This window comes from Petromyzon marinus, chromosome 2 (genome assembly GCF_048934315.1).
Source record: "Petromyzon marinus isolate PM22_M1 ecotype Great Lakes invasive population chromosome 2, UKy_Petmar_22M1.pri1.0, whole genome shotgun sequence".
Classification (NCBI taxonomy): domain Eukaryota; kingdom Metazoa; phylum Chordata; class Hyperoartia; order Petromyzontiformes; family Petromyzontidae; genus Petromyzon; species Petromyzon marinus.
Window position 1 is genome coordinate 15,661,650 of NC_133668.1, and position 17,636 is coordinate 15,679,285.

Consider the following 17,636-nt stretch of genomic DNA (forward strand, 5'->3'; position numbering starts at 1 on the left):
CTAATATATTTTTTCAGGAATCCCAACGTTCATACCATAGATTGCATCGCTAAAAAAAAAACCCCAAAGTATTTAGTGATGCTGCATTTGCAGCGGTGCTCAAAGCAGAATGAAAACAACTCAACACATTCAATATCACCGCCTCAAAAGGAAACGAACTATACAATAGGCGACGTTTCGGGCAATGGCCCTACTTTATAGCTATGAAGAAGGGCCATAGCCAAAAATGTCGCCTATTGTGATGCATTTATTTTAAGGCACTATTATTGACACACGTGTTGAGCTTTTTTTTTTTTTTAAATCACAAATATCTCAGAATCGGTGCACAGTACAGACCAAGCGAGGATTCCACAAACACACAAGGCGACACTATAGATGGGAGAGCGCTTCCGATAAACGCGCGTGAACCTCTATGCCAATCGCACGCGTTCCACGCGGACATCCCGATCAGAGGGGGCCCTCGACGCGGCTCAAGCGTCACAAAGCAAACGCAGGTACGGGCGTGAAGGGAGCCATGCGGCACCGTGGGAGAGCTTCACGACTCTTCTTTTTCGGAATCCCAAGAAAGTTTCACAGGAAGCGCCGAAGACGAAGCCCCCCCCCCCCCCCCCCCCCCCCCCCCCACTGCTTATCTGCAGCCCCATTGGCCTTAAGCAGAGCCACCTAGCGGGGGACCCCGGGCCTCATCGCCGAAGGGGGGGGGGCTCGGCGCCGGGGATAACGCGACTGTGAAGCGGAAAGTGCAGGAGGCTTCGGCACACACACACACACAGGGAGGGAGAGAGAGACTGACTCTTCATCCCCCATCTCGTGCCTCGTTCTCGTCACCTCCTTTCCTCGTCAATTCGGCAAGGGACGAGGAAGCCGGCTGGCCGGTCCAGCGGGATGAGAGACGGAGCGGAGCAGCAGCAGCAGCAGCGGCAGCAGCAGCAGCAGCGGCGGCAGGGGGCCACGGGCAGCAATGAGCGGGGGGCGGTGGCAGAGAGGAACGGGGTCGACCCCGGGCAGATCCGGGCCACTCCTTTGGGGGATCCCTCCGCTGGGGGGCTGGTGGAGTCGGTGGACCCCGGCAGGCAGAGTGAGGGCGAGTGCCGGCGGAGAGCTGGGGACAAGGACGAGCGAAGGGTGAAGCGGACACACAAGCATTTAGTACACATGCACACGCACACACACACATCTCCACGGTATACACGCACAACGAACGTGTGCAGCACGTATATACACACAGGCGTGCGCGCGCGGTGTGTGTGTGTGTACATCTCTTTGCTATCCACTGTTGGATTAAAGCTCTGTCACGCCGTGCCGTGGCACAGCGGTTGCTTGACCATACTTCACCATTGCTGTCCGGCGCTGGTTGGTGAACGGGGTTTGGTTTGGTGGGGGTACCCATGAAGATCTTCGGGACATCACGCGGCAGCATGTCACCGTCGTAAAGCCGTGGGTGCGGATGGAGCGCATGGTTTGTAGCAGCAGTGCGCTCACCATTGCGCCACCGCTCCCCAAATTTATGCAGTAGGAACACAACATCTGCACACAGCCTACACATACCGAATGTACATGCACAGCGCACGCACCATCCCTATTACAGTTAGTTATACACATGCATGTGCACATAGATACATGCCGACACGGTATACACACAATAGTACATGTGCGCACATGGGTTACAGTATACATTGTATACTATGCATCCGCACACGTTTGCATGCGTACACAAACGTATCACACATTTGCTTACTCGCATACATTTCACATGGAGTATTCTTAACATCGCAGCCCATCATTATTCCGGGGTCAATGAAATGATTCCCACTTTGTGGGTAAGCCAATACTGTTCCCCCCCCCCCCCCTGTGAATGGACTCGCCCCCGCCATATGAATGTGGAATTCACACCGCTGGCTCAGAGCTGTAAACGGGAGGGTAGTCGCAATTACATCAAAGGCTCGTTTGCGCAGGAATTCACCGGCGTGATTGGCATTGTATGGCACACAACACTGCATGCCATTGTTTAAACAACACAAACATGTGTGTATAATAAAAAGCACTCGGCCTCATGCATTATGCAAAAAATACATGAACCGTTCCTGAAGAACTGCGTTCTGTTATGATGGGGTTTCTCGTAATTCGCAAATGTGATTACTGCATGAAATACGAACACGCAGTGCGAATGCACAAGTCGGTGTATGGGAGGCTGGGAGCACATTCATAGATTGCACACACATGTTATACAGCACGGGTTATGAACACACATAGGGCTAGTGCACGCGTATTGTGTGTGTGTACATAGCAGCGGGCACTCGCCCTCTCAGTCACCCGCACGACCTTCTAGTTAAAGGATTAAAAGGGATAGACTCGCACTGTATTCAGTATATACCCACACCAATCCTGTGCGCGTCTCCCATAGGTAAGTTCTTAAAACAACACGCGTCCGAAGCACTATAATCTGAGTTCATCAGCTGACCAGGGTGACCTTGACCTAATCATGATTATCATGATCAGTAATAATCATCATCATATCAGGGGGTTGGAGAATTGAGCACTACATGAGTTATGATTTAATTTTGTGAACGATACACTGATAGTAACGTGGCGTGCAATAACACTGGCTGCGACCATTCACGGGAGATGAGCACCAATCTGCTTAAGTGATGCGAGACACTTTGTCATGACTTCTTCGTGTGTGTGTGTGTATGTATGCAGTGTGACATAGAATGGCAGCTCTCCTAGGCCAAGCATTTATTACCTAAGAGACCCATATGCTGGAAGAGGGGCCCCAGGGGCTTTGCGCCAGATAGATTGCAGAGCCACAAAGCAGGTAACTTTCTTTTTCTGATGATTGGCTACCCCGCACAGGGCAAAGGAGGTGTCAAATATATGTTTTTATTTGGGTGTGTATCTTGGTTTCGCTCTGCCCGCAAGCATGCTGGTGCAAGATATTATCGAGTATGTTCAGACATTTTTAACAAATGTTGGATGATTTATGGTTAAAAGTGTGAACAAATTAATTAGGCATTTTACTGACGGGGAAATGTTTACAATCCACACAGTTTCTCATAAATAATTTCCAGCCCATATACCATCAAGCCATCGGTGTCTTGTTCTAAGAACATCTTATAGCTGTGCTGTAGAGGGCTCTCTGGATGAAGTGGCACGTGTTACATATTTACATTTATAAATACGGTACTTATATCGGTATACATTGCTTGCTACTGGAAACAGAGGAAGAATATAAAGCTCCAGAATTTAGTTCGAACTTCTAAAAATTGGCAATCATAAATAATGTTTATATCGGCTCACAATAAAGCTGAGACACGTGAGCAGTTTACCGTATTGTGTTGCCACAGTGAAGATACAGGTAAGGTGAATGATATAATTGTTATCGGTTAATTAATGGCTCATCAATTTTAATTATTTTTTTAAATCCACCCCGCCTATGTCCATACATCAGTACGAATGGTCTACACAACGGATCAGTCGTTCAGCAGGTAACGTGTGGTGAAGTGAAGTGTGGATCCTCCCACCTTTTCCAAGACGTCTGGCCAGTGTGAAAGAGTATCGACCTTTACCCTCCAGAGGGACTGTCTCGAGCTCCTTCTAGTGGAGACCCTTTCATCAGCCTGTGGTGTGAGCGAGCAAACTCAGGTCAGTACTTCATGGTTTATAGTTGAACAATTTAGTGTAAAATCAGGTTAATTAATGTAAAAAAAGTGGATCAAAGTATGTGAATCGGTTGACAGAAAGGATTGCATTTCATTATTGGTTTGATATAAGCAGGCAACGTCAGCGTTAACCAGTTATCATGAGACCTCCTTTGCCGGTACTAAAATATGACAATAGGTTTTTCCCTTTTTATCCGGCAACAAAACAGGTGTTAAGTTGTTAAAACACAACAATACTTGTGGACAAAATGCAAACAAAAAACATACTCTGATAATAAATGCATTGTCTTTGAAACTGATTGGTCCACAGCAGAGACAGCTTTCTTTTGAGCCTTGTCTCAAACGGTGTTAGACCAGAGGACGTGAGCATTTACATGTAGATGCTCATCTACATGTAGATGCTCACCCCGAACCAGTCATCTTAGAATATGAAAATAAATTTTACACAAAAGAACTCTGCCTGACGACAAAATTCAGTGTAATTTATGTTATTTAAAACCAGAGCTAACACACAAAGGAAACTATTTATTTCACGGTAGCCTATGCTACTTGACGTTATCAGACGCATGGAATGCATTCAGGGATGATTAGCTGAGCGCTAGCACAGCAATTCTCGCCGTGCGTGCAGACGGTGCGTGTGGCAGGAATTAGACCTGGGGGGAGAAACATTAACCACAGCCGCACATCTCAGCAAACACACGCAACACAGCAGGCCTAGAGAGGCAAAGGGAAACGGAGCAACGTTACCGCATCATTGTGGTGAGCTAATAAGGCACAACACGGTGGTAAAAACGTGACACATTTGTAACAGCAGTGGAAATGAGAGGAAAAAAGTCCTGCCAGCTAACAGTTTATCTAATAAAAATAAAATCCATGAAAAGGCGGCCCACCAGTACGGCACCTTAACATTGTGCCATTATGTGGTTACAATGTGGAGAGTCTCAGAACAATGTTACCGCAGCAGCATGTGCTGTGCTTTGCCTGAAGTGTTGGAGTCTTCCTCTGTCCTGTGATGGAAATCTGGTTGAGTTCCACTTAAGTTCTGAGGTAGTTGCGTCTGCGGTAGCAGGCGTTATCAAAAAGATTTCCAAAATCTTAAACACAAGATCCAGGTCCGATTCAATACAGTACACAAAATCCGTCATTTGATCCCATCTGTGAAGGATGTCATTCCTGACATGCAATACCCTGGTGTCTACAAACTAAGTTGTGTCTGCGGCAGCAGTTACATTGGGGAAATGAAACTACATGTCTCGGACCGTGTTCGCGAACACAAGGCAGATCTGAAACATGGCAGAACCAATACCTCTGCAGTAACTGACCATTGTTATAACACAGTGAGCTCGCATGATATTGTTTTTTCCGAGACCAAGGTACTCTGCAAACCTTCGGGCTACCATAAAAGATTTGTTCATGAAGCCATCCAGATATATAAATACTGAGACAATTTCAACCGAGAAGATGGGTATCAGCTGAGCAATCATTGGAAGGACGTTATTAACCAAGCAAAGTCGTAACTTGCTGTGGTGCTTCCATCCTTCCTGCCGTTTGGCTGTTATCTCCGACTCTCTGAGTTGCATTGCCCTGTTGGGTGCCTCTGCATTAACGGGCTGGGGTCTCACTAACATGGCCACCTCTGCTCCCTTAGCCTCGATGTATCGATGGTTCTGGCTGTGTGATGGGCTGTGTGTCTCACTGGCGCGACCACCGTTGCGGTGGTTCCCTTGCGCTTGCCTCTCACAGCTCAGTTGGCAGCGCCGCAGCTTGTGTTACACATAGACATGACATTAACTTGCTAATCACCCTAATCTCTCTGCCTAATCTCTCCCATCAACATAGTGCTAATCGCCCCATTAACACTGCTGCTGTGCGCATATGCGGGGACGATACTCTTATGTGGCGATGGAAGCTCATTTCATGCTAATCTCTCTCCCTAATCTCCCCCATTAACACAACTGACGTGCTTGCGTGCGGGGGTGGAATTCCGTTCCAGCTCAGACCCCGCCTGTTTGCCCATCGCCACATATATAACCTTGTGTTGTTGTAGCAGCTCTCTCGCTGTGTTCTTCTTGGTTCAGCAGTTCCACTGCTGGATTGTTTTTCCGCCTGAGGACGACCGCTTGTGTTGCGATCGAAACGTCGTGATATATGTTATTTTATTTTTCTACCTACGTGACTTTAACGAAAGAACCAAAGAGTATATTTTAAAAAGGTTTCTTCAAGCACTTCGTTGCTGGATGATTATGGCAATGTAAGTTGCTGTTCAAAGTTTAAAATATTGAATAAGTAATGCTCGATTCGCTCCATCTGATTCGCTGCACTTAAGGCCATAGAATCAATGAATGCGTCACCCACTCTGCCCCTGGTCCTGTTTGGCCCCGAACCAGATTCAGATATTTCTTGAGGTCTGCGTGGCAAAGTTTGGTTTTGGCTCAGCATGGCAAATAGTTGAAAACTAGCCATACCATACCCCTTTTACAGTGTAAATTTGGTGTAAGAGAGCGTTCATCGAGAGTTTGGTTGGACCAATGAGAAGAGTTGTTTTTAAACAATCGCAAGGCTTCAGAAACCAATCCATGTTCAGTGCGTTATGCTAAACAGGACATAGACAACTTTTAAGTGTCAGTTCTTCGTAGTTATTCATACATATTTGAAAATTTTGCATCATTTAATTTTAGCATATACTATGTTTGATACATGCTTTATTTAATTAACTTAATTTTAAAAACAGATATATGCACAGCATCGCAACGTTGAGCAATGCATTTGAATAGAAACAAGCCTTGATTTCAGCCGGAGCTGTCTAGAGCTGAGCTCTGGAAGATATTTCCCCTTCTCCCGACCGCTGGGAGAAGGGTTTGGTGGTTTTGGGGGCCCTTTAAAAAAATCCAGAAGAAATTAAACCCTCGGTGCATATATGGTAGCGCCTGGAGATTTTGGCACTCAGGTGTAAGGCACTATATAAGTAATAAATGATGGTGATAATGGTCATTGGAAGGGCGTTGCAGTGAAGCTGTCAAGGAAGCTGATTGTTCCAAACGTTCTACTTGAGCTCCTCGGGTTGTGGTGTTTTAGTTGTAAATTGTGTCCTGAATGTTGGACAAGAGCCCAGGAAAATGTTTTCCCCCATGCCTAGTTTTGGCTCTCTGCAGGCTTATGTATATGTAGGATTATAAAGGTGTATACTTGAGACACAATGTATATAAATACATGCATAAAATGTTCACATGAACTCTAAACACATGCCGCCTGTATATTTACACTAATATATTTTTAAAGCGTCCAAAGTGTTTGACGTTTTGCCACTCGAAGCACGGATGCAGTCGCACATTTCACTCTGGCGGAAGCAGTATTTCAGCATAACATATTACTCTCTTCTGTGGATTGTTTCCTTTGTAATGTTCCATTTCAAATGTAAAAAAAAAGAAAACTGACGATGCACCTACACATTCCAGTTTTAGAATGACATGTTTTAATTATATGTACTGCTTTTTAATTCATCACAAAGGTAACAAACAGAATGCTGTACAACTTTAAAAATGTAACAAAGTATATGCATATGTAAACTTGAAGCCAAGGGTCAAAAACAGTGATGGAATGGCAGCCATTGAATGTCCAAGAGGATGTCCACTGAGGATGTAGAACATTGATATCAGCTCGCGAGCAGGTGCCAGGTCGGTGGTTGCATAGATTGTGAGCGACGGCTAGGGGAAGCCTTAATTCAGCAGCGGATGATGATGATGATGTACAGTGTATTTACGTACATTCTGTAAGAATCTGTGTTTTTTAACGCAGACGTTTATTGTCAGTGTGACAATGGTACACGTCACGATGTGTCCGGCATTCGCTTCTGTCCACTGATTGCTGACTTCCAAAATCCTTTGGTGTGGAAACTAAAATTGCATCTCATCCAAGCACAGACGTGACCAGAATCACGCAAATTTGATTTGGTTGTACCCTAATTTGTCACGATTGGCCGATTGTATTGGCTGATTAATGTTAGTGTCGAGAGAAATAACAAGCGTGTCGATCTGTACAAAGGACACTGCAATACCCTTCACCGGCACTGCTTCTGTTGCTCTCTATAGAGCCCCATTGAACTGTAGGTCTGTGACTAATTCCATTAGGCACACATGCAGAAACGCACTCGTATTACAGAATGTGCAGAGGAGAGTGCATTGCACTTGCTGCCCTCTTATCTCCGTATGTGTGCACGCTTCATAAAATACAAAACATTCATTCAGCGTATTTGCTTATGCATTACCCATGGCTAACATCAGTGGCAAGCGTGGTCCTGAGCTCCCCCACCTTCACCAACCCGTACTGACCAGCGTGCTCAAGTATTGCCAAACAACCCATTGTGACTAACATGAGGTAGGGAGGCCTTCATCCATTTGACAACGGGCTATAAATGATTCATATTCATATTTGGTAGAGCAGTGGTGGCTAGCGCATTGCACAACGAACACAGGGACCTGAGTTTGACTTTTGGCAATGGCTAACATCAGTGTTGAGTGTTATCTAAAGCGGTCCTGAGCTCCAATTCCCCCTCTGCAGTCCACACAGACCAACCCCCATGACGGACAGAGCATGAGGAGGCCTTCATCCAGCAGTCACTTAACAAGTCATTATCATTCATAATAAATTTGGTTACAGCTGTCGGTGTTTATTATAAAAAAAATCACATCCTCAGTGGTGGGTGCAATAAGCTGCTACCCACAACAGGGCACTGGGTCATCACGTGCGATAAACATTTTCTCGGAATCCAGGACTATCAAAGATTTGACGGACAGCTCACATGCGGCTAGTTTTGTGGTCTGAACCTGGTCACAGTTGGCAGCACAAAAAATATCCTCTTTCCTCCAGTTTGTATTTCTAGGTTACCCAGCTGCAGGAAACTATTTTTGCTCCGAGATTGTAAAATTAGTATCGGCGGAATAGAAAGGGGGAATCATCGTGTGTCTGATTCTGTGTGGGAGTTGTGGCCGATGAAATGGTCATGAGACGTGAAATATCAGTCGAAATGTTTTTGTTCAAAACTGTGCCCTCCCGTATATGTTGTTGTAGAAAATCTATAGGCTGCGATGAACACATGCTTGTGGATGTTGAATAAAATGTGAAAATGTTGCTTAACAGTTATGTTCAACATTTGGCCCTTATAAAAAATATATATTTATGGAAATTAGTTACTGGAAGAAGTTATTTTGACGCTTGAGTCGAGGCCTCCTCTCAATCAAGAGGTGAAGTATTCCATTGACTCCAATTACGAAAAAGCCCCACCTCGCTTTCTGATGGCACATAAGCCAAAGAGAGAAAAGACAAAATGAAGTTGAAAGAAATTCATAGTAGCTTTAATGAAATGCGTAGCACATTACTTCAAAGTGAATTTAGAAAATACAAAATGCGCCAATAAATGTTGGACAATACGCCCCGATGCGCTCATGAGGGTGATTATGCCAAAACTCAAGTGCTCTCCATAAATAAATCAACCCAAATGCCAGATGTGCACGTGTAATATTAAGCACCACGATGTTCTTCCCTGGGCCCATGCTGGTGAGGCATGCGTGACGGGGGTTTATGTCTGCCCTGTACTATTTTTGTTTTAATCTAACACAGGGGTCAGCACTGGGAAATGTGGACACAAGCCGAATTTGTTAACTTTATGGTCCGTCCGATCCAAAGTTTTAAGCTGTGATGCCTTATCTGGCCCGGGTGGTGATGTGATGAAAGCTACTCCAATCACAATCACTGCCCAGTATCAATATTTAGTAGTCAGTTAAATGAGTATCCCCACCATGGGGGTGTGGAAGTTCAACGAGTTGTTTGAGGGCTACGAGGAACCTCAGTGTGCTCATTTGAGCACACAGACACGTTGACTTAGTTGCCTCTGAAGAAGAGTTATTTTCACTGTAATTAAGTTTTTGTTGGTTTGGGAGAGTGTTTATTTTTATAATCACAGGACAAGGTACTTTGTAAGACATCTGGCTCACAGAGTGCCGCACAGTGGCCACCAGAGCCTAATTTTTGTTTCACGGTATCCGAATGAAGGGCCCCTGTGTGCATTAAAGTATGTTCATGGTTCCCTCCAGGATGCATCAAACGTGAATCAATTATATATTTACAAAAAAAACTATCTTAAGTGCTTGTCTATGTGTTGAATTAGCTGGGTCGTTTTTATTCTCTGCGTTGTTTTTGTCAATGTGGGAGATACAGACGATCGTACAATGCTGTGCAATCCAACACTGTCACATGGTGCTGTCGCACTGCCAGGGACAATTGTAATAATCGCTTGCGCGGTCACATTTTTTGGCAAGTATCGAGACGGTGTATACTACGGCGATTCACTTCCGATGTTGTGATGGGCGTGGTTGGTGGTGCTGATGCACTCCGGCAGGGCAGCACTTTCAAGGTGGGTTTGGTGGATTGTGCAGATTACATATGCGTTGTAGGACTTTCAGTCTGCCATGTTATTAGGGGCCGACTCTTTGTAGTACAACTGGTTAGCCAGTATACATGCACGGATTTACAGTGTAAGTGTCTTAAGCATTTTATCCATCCAGGCGGCGCCATAATTAGATTTGTTAACTTTCTGTTATTTGAGGGCTGGTCGACTTAGCCTTTCATAACTTCGTAGTTGGTGTTAAGAGTAACACTTTGTAGGAAGTTCACCGGAGTAATCATGTAGAGAGGCTGGTCGCTGCCATTGGAATTTATACAATTGGCTCTCGGTGTCAGATGTTTATTTTAGAAGAGAGACACTGGCAACTTTTGATTTCTGTCCCCTTGTAAGTGTGAGATCTCTTTTTCAAAACGTTTGTTATTGAGGTAAGCGCACAAGCCCGTACAATGCGCCGTTGGTTTCTGTGGAGGGGGAAAGAAAAAACCGCGAGGGGGAGGGGAACGGTGGCGAGATGTTAACTCCCTTGCCTGGTATGCAGTAGGTTGTGGGTTCGATCCCAACCCTGATGCCCGTATATTTGGAGTTCACGGTGTCTCTCTCCCCACGGTGGCGTGGATTCTTCTCCAGATCCTCCGGTTTCCACCTTTCCACATTTAGAAGTACTGTATGCGCTTAGAGTATTTGGCTTCTAGAAATGTCCACATGATGAGCCACTTCGTTGAGCTATCATTTATGGCTAGGTCGCTTCTGAAAAAAGAGATACATAGCATAGTAAGCCTTACCTGGTAACAAAAAAAATATATAGTTGAATAGTCTATTCTTTGGGTCTTTCGGTAAAGTCACGTAGATAGGTCCAAAGAAAATATCTACGTGACTTTACCGAAAGACCCAAAGAATATGAATTCCTGCAGTCACAAAAGCTTTAAGTCAAGATTGAATAGTCCAGTTTAACTTTTCGGCGCTCGTACAAGTCACGGTGCGGTGAAGGGATACTCGGTGCCTACCCTGAGCGGGGGGGGGTCCTCTGGCGGGGGGCAAGAGGGGTGGGGAGAAACTAACGAGCATTTTAGGGGTCGACCAGGTATGGCGGGAGTGGGTGGTGGGATTTTTCTTTGCTTTCACATGTGAAAAATCACTAGAGAGAACATCCCTAACCTTGGTGAATGCAACTTCATTTTGACTATTTGGTTACCAGCGATCAATTCTGCAGGCCTTCTTATGGCTGACTCTGCACACACCTGGAATGCTGCCCCACTGTTGAGCGAAGCAGTTCTGTAATACTCCTTTATTTGCCCCGTTAAGACTGAGTATCATGACGCACATGCTCCTATTTTCCTGCGGTTCCATATCAATGATTCATTCATTATCTGGAAATGTTTTGTGATTTTCTTTTTTACGCTTATACAGGTGCGCTCAAATACGTGAGTGCGTAAGTAAAGTTAGCAAACGTGTGAAAGCGCAAGAAAAATTGTGTAAGATGCACATAATAACGTTTATTGATGTAATGCGACTTTAGTTAAACGTTGCATACCACGGCTACCCCCTCCGTTTTCAAGCGCAAAAGCTTGCGTATTCAACTCTAATACAGCAGGGGTTCGATTTCATATAAAATCGATGCACCGTGACCGATTTGTATTTGAAGGAATCTCGGATGGTAATTTTATAGGCACTAAATGCATCTGGAATATAAATGCGGCATCAATTATTCCTGGAAAAAATGATCCCTTTCCGCGCCCGACGCGGACAAACCTGGAGTTTGCTCACGAAACGGCTCAACTGAAATCAATGTTGCTTTTTGATGCGAATGAATAAATGCAGTTTGCACATTATCTTTTGGCTTTGCCCTGCGCGCGGGTAGATGTATGGCCCGAGGCGTGGCGACCACTTTCAAAAGCTCTCCACGTGAAGGCGAATCAATGACGCAGCTCTCATGAATCATGGCTTTCTCTTTCTCTCTCTCTGAGCTGCGGCCCCGGCATCGCTCTGCGAAGCCTTGAGGATGTCTGGTCGACACTCCCACACCGTGCACCATTCCGCGCGGTGAAAGGAGAGGCACCGTTTTGGAGCGCGGAGTGCGTTCGCTCGTCCTCTCTTGTACGTCCTTGGCGGTCTCTTATCCGACTCTCGCTCCACGCTCAGCGGGCGGGGCCTCGTCCTCTTTAGCCCATTGCCTGTGGACGTGGATGGGAAGTCAGCAGTCGACTTGGCTGTCCAAGTTAATTACCGACCACGGATAGAGGGACGAGAGGTTACGCCCGTGACTTTGTAAACGCAACTTTACGTGGGTCTCCCCGTGTCTGTAAGCAGTCGTTGAACATCATTTACGGGCTAATGATAATTGGGTTTATTTATAGCAAAAATGTAATTGTCTTGTAATTTTTCTCCATAGATTAAAAAAAAACATCATTACATTGACGGAGGTCCCGTTGGTGATGTTATTGCGCCAGGGTTTTAATTGCTTTCATTGGCAAACGCATCATAATGTTAATGCTACTCTTTTGGCACGTACATCATTATTTTCCAAATACAACATTGGTCTTATGTCACTATCTTGCCATCTCTCTCCGTGCCACTATTCAGCGTTTTGTAGAAATAAATGCACAGAGGAATGCCAGTGCATTTATCATTTTGAAGGATGCCCTTTCAGATGTTAATATTAATAACATACAGCCCCTTGTAAATCCACTGCTGGATGCTCATGATCAGAGCACACCGAAAAAGTGTTCGTTTTTCCATGCGCTTGAAGTTACGTGCCCTACTTTTATCGTTCATTTGTTCCAGGCGATGAAGTTAGACTTTGCCACAGGCTGCGCGGAAAGCAACGACAAAAAAAAACCCCCACTGTCAATCTCGTTAACCTGCTGTCAGGGATTTCCTAGCCTCTGCCCTGCTCACGCTGTGCGGTGCCGAGGAGGGAGCGGCTGGGAATCGAAGTTTAATTTTGCACATTGGGGTACAGTGCGTGCCTCGAATCTCTTCTCGGGGCGGACCACTGCAAGTGTAGCACCAGCCGCACAGTGCGAGCGCCGCACGGATGGACTCGTGGCCTTGACAGTGCTGGCCTTGGCTAAGGTTTCGTGCGTCGCCACTGTCATCCACGGCCAGCGGTCTGCAGTCGGCGACACGTTGCAGGCTTAAACATTGCCTAAAAGGAGATGCACTCAGGAGTGATACATTACTGCGGCTGCTTTCTCCACAGGGCTCTTCTTTCCCCCCCACCCTTTTTGCCGTTGGTACATATATTCTAGATCTCGAATTATACCCATGTTGTCTTCTTCCAAGCACTGGGAGCTTTCCCAACACGTGGAACGAAATGTCGGCCCTACAACATGAGAGCGGCAGACCCGCTAAACATATACGCAGTACGTGTATCTTCTGCTTGTTTGAGGTGTCACTCGACATGGTGGTGATTTAAGTCTTTATGCGGTCCCCCCTTGGCCCAAGTGCCACCATCATGGCTATTGATTTTACCAAAAGCCTTCAGCTGCTCCTACCACTCGAGCGCAATCAAAGAGACGAGGCACTCGAGCTTCAAGGGTGCTTCACGCCGTGGGCGAGCGTGTTCGGTCACACTGGGAGCCGCCTGCTCGCTGGTCAGGGTCAGTGGTCTGGAAGGAACGCACCTGTAGGGGCCTCCATTTATTGGCCCTCGTTAACACAGGTGCCGGAGGTGACACTTGCCGATGTCGTGTGCCGCCAGTGCTGTCTAGCATTCCAGCAGACATGCTACCCCTAATCTACAGTTTCAATTGTTTTTGAAGGTGTGAAAGCCTCACACCGTCCCTTCACCACATTCGTACTGTGTTCTCTAGCTTGACACGTTGTGCTATGCGATGAAAATGGTGTAATGGCACACGCCAATGATTCATTCCTCTTCCAAGGAACCGCTGTAAATTCAAGTTACATGGTGAGAGGCTGTCACCATCTGTCATATTCCTTGCCAGGGTACAGGCGGGGGCTGGAATCTTGAATGGTAAAACTGGGAGGGCCAATCCACAAAAGACCTTGTTCCCAACCTGATCTAATGGACGGCAGATTCTCGTCACTCTTGCCATCAGGCGTATCCCGATGTCACTCTTGGTTTCTTGGCTGCAATCATGGTATTTTGAGGTCGAAAATTTCCACGACATTTTAGACTGGAATTATTGAGTGCAAGTCAGTCGTGTGTTTACTAACGAGCAACAATGGCCATACACAGCTGCCCTTGCAGGAGGCATGCTGTGGTAATCGGACATTATGCTGTGGTATGTACGAGATGCACTGTTAGAAAATAATCCTCCTCGATATTAAAAACAGGAGGTGGCATTAATGAAGTTATCCAGCATCACAAAATAATGGACAAACAGGTTAACCAGCTGACCAGACAAATTCTTTGAGCAAGCTAAAGAGTAGCTAGATGTGCAATGACACGAATCTCTGAGCAGACTCGTATCATAGCGTGTCTCATAACTCTATTCTTATAGCCATTGATTGTAATTGACGTATTATACTCATGCATTATTTGGTTTAAATGTTATTTGTTAAACAATCCAATGATAACTTCATAATATCTTAGGTAAGTAATATATATTTAGCTTCATCCAAATATTCACGTAATTTGTCTAAATTCAATTACTGACAAATATAATTTGTTTATCTCATATCATTTATTTTCTTACAAGTTAGCTTCACCCAAGCATACCTTCTTATAATTAAGTGTCCATCCTTGAGATCTACGACTGGTCCAAGTCGCTTTTGTTTGAAAGAGAAACAGGAAGCGTGTAGAATTGTAACAACGTTTGTAAGTGTACGAGTCCTTGAAAGGAACACTCATAATAAATCAAAGAGGAGTGCCAGGTTGCCACCAAGACTCGTTCCATGAATTGCTCTTGTCTGCTATGAATGTTTTTGCACAACATACCCTTGACGAGACATCCATCATGAGCTTTTGCTGTTGTATCTACATCCTAAAATACATTCAGAATCACTTGATAAACAGTCATCGCATTATAACACTGCATTTCTAACTAACTATTAACTCTTAACATAGAGCTTTCGTGACTGCAGTAATTCATATTCTTTGGGTATTTTGCTGAATCCATGTAGATAGAAAAATTAAAATAAAATTATCACGACGTTTCGATTGCAACACAAGCAATCGTCATGAGGTGAAAAAAGTATAGCGGGAGAGCTGCTGAGGCAGGAAAAAACATGTTATATAGGTGTGAGGTGGGTGTAGCCCAAGGGTAAGTGGGCGGGGCTAGAGATGGAATTTGCGTGTAAATGTAAGATCGGAGAGCTGATGTATCTTCACGACTACGAAGTTGTGGAGGTGGCAATTCTATTGTGAGAGATTAGCATGTCAATCTGTTAATGTGTAGTGGTAGACTTCACTCGGACAACTTTGTTCTTTTCTCCGACACCACTTTATTTACAACTCTCCGCAATCCGTCGATAACTCCACAGCTCCTCTGATTGCCACGGCTCGCTCGCCGCGCTCTGCCCGTCTCGCTCGCTCCGCTTCCTCCCCTGTCTTTCTCTGTCTCCCTCCGTCACTCGCTGTCTCTGTCCCTCTCTCCGTCTCTCGCTGTCTCTCTCTCTCCGTCACTCGCTGTCTCTGTCTCTCTCCGTCTCTCACTGTCTCCGTCCCTCTCCGTCTCACTCTGGTTATCTCTCCCTGTCTCTCTCCGTCACTCGCTGTCTCTGTCCCTCTCTCCGTCTCTCGCTGTCTCTCTCTCCTTCACTCGCTGTCTCTGTCTCTCACCATCTCTCACTGTCTCCGTCCCTTTCCCTCTCTCGCTGTCTCTCTCTCTCCGTCACTCGCTGTCTCTGTCTCTCTCTCCGTCACTCGCTGTCTCTGTCTCTCTCCGTCTCTCGCTGTCTCCGTCTCTCTCCGCCTCTCTATGTCTCACTCTGGTTATCCCTCCCTGTCTCTCTCTGTCTCACTCGCTGTCTCTGTCTCTCTCTCCGTCACTCGCTGTCTCTGTCTCTCTCCGTCTCTCGCTGTCTCTCTCTCCGTCACTTGCTGTCTCTCTCTCCATCACTCGCTGTCTCTGTCTCTCTCCGTCTCACTCCGTCTATCTCCCCCTGTCTCTCTCTGTCTCTGCTTCCCTCTGCACTCTCTCTCCGTCTCTCTGTCTCTCTCCGTCTCACCCCGCTTATCTCCCTCTGTCTCTCTCTGTCTCACTCGCCGTCCTTGTCTCTCTCTGTCTTGCTCCGTCTATCTCTCCCTGTCTCTCTCTGTGTCTCCACTTCTCTCTGTACTCTCTCTCTCTCTGTATCTCTGTCGCTCTCTGCTTGTCTCTGCTCGTCTCTGCTTGTCTCTGCTTGTCTCTCTTTCCACTGCTAGCTGCTCCGCCTCCTATGTCTTCTCCCCGTTCTCTCCCACCTGCGTCGTTCCAGCCCTAATCACAACTCCCCTCTGTCTTCCCGTCTCCCCCTTATATCCCCGGTCTCATTACTCACCAATTAATTAGCCACGTGCCCCCGACGCCCCGCGTCCTCCTGCACCTGTTGCCTGCCTCCTCTATTCCCAGACATTCTGGCGCCACCTTGCCCTTGACAACCCCAGCCAATCACAGCCGTCCATCGCTCCCCAGCTTAATTGGCCCATCATTACCTCACCATTCCCCGCCGCCGTACCTGGCCGGCCCGACATGACCCCTCTGTCCATCACTCGCGCGTCATTACCATTTTCCCCTGTATGCGCGTGTTACTCCACTATAAATGTAAGATTAGCATGTCAGTGTAATAAAATCGGATGCCACCGAAGTTGTGGAGGTGGCCATTGTATTGTGAGAGATTAGCATGTCAATGTAAGAAAACCACCGCAACGGTGGCTGTGTTAATGAGACATTTAGCCTGTTAATGTAAGATTAGCATGTCAATGTAATAAAACCCGGTGCCACCGCCACATCTATTTCGTGTGTGCCCACAGCGTTAAAACAATGATCAGCCACGGCCGAGGTATTGGTCCTACCGTGTTTCAGATCTGCCTTATGTTCATGAACACGGTTCGAGACATGTCGCTTAGTTTCCCCAATGTAACTACTGCCGCAGACACAGCTTAGTTTGTAAACACTGGGGTATTGCATGTCAGGGATCACATCCTTCACAGATGGGATCAGATCACGAATTTTAAGTGCTGTGTTGAATCGAGCCTGCATTTTGTGTTTGGTCATGATTTAGGAAATCTTTTTGGTAACCCCTGCTATGTATGGCAAGGTGATGGTTTTGATTGGGTCCTCATATGGTTATTTTCCAACAGGTTGGGGTGATAGCTCTACGAATTGTGTAATCCGAATATCCATTCATCTTGAGGGCTTGGTGTACGTGCTCCAGTTCATTGGCTAGGTGATGATGGTCAGAAATACAATGAGCTCTATGGTGTAGAGTTTTGATAAGGAAATTTTTCTGGGCTGGATGATGGTGGGATACAGGTTTTAGGTAGGCATCCGTATGGGTGGCTTTCTTGTAAACAGTGTCATCTGGTTTCTTTTCAATTAAAACATCCAATAATGGTAACTTCTCATCCTTTTCCACCTCCATGGTGAATTTGATGGCTGGGTGTATGGAATTGATGTGGTTGAAGAATTGGC

At 46.0% G+C, this 17,636-nt stretch overlaps 1 protein-coding gene across 4 annotated transcripts in view; it reads left to right on the forward strand.

Annotated features, from left to right (window-relative positions):
* Positions 1-885: 885 nt before the first annotated feature.
* The window catches only part of LOC116946166 (RNA-binding motif, single-stranded-interacting protein 1-like), a 311,540-nt gene continuing 294,789 nt past the window's right edge, over positions 886-17,636 (forward strand). For 3 of the 4 annotated variants that reach the window (XM_032961097.2, XM_032961107.2, XM_032961116.2), the window contains exon 1: positions 886-1,125. In XM_032961097.2, the coding sequence (XP_032816988.2) occupies positions 886-1,125 (240 nt within the window). Of the gene's footprint in view, positions 1,126-1,393; positions 1,460-17,636 lie in introns of those variants that run through there. The other variant, XM_076070624.1, reaches the window with a different exon arrangement.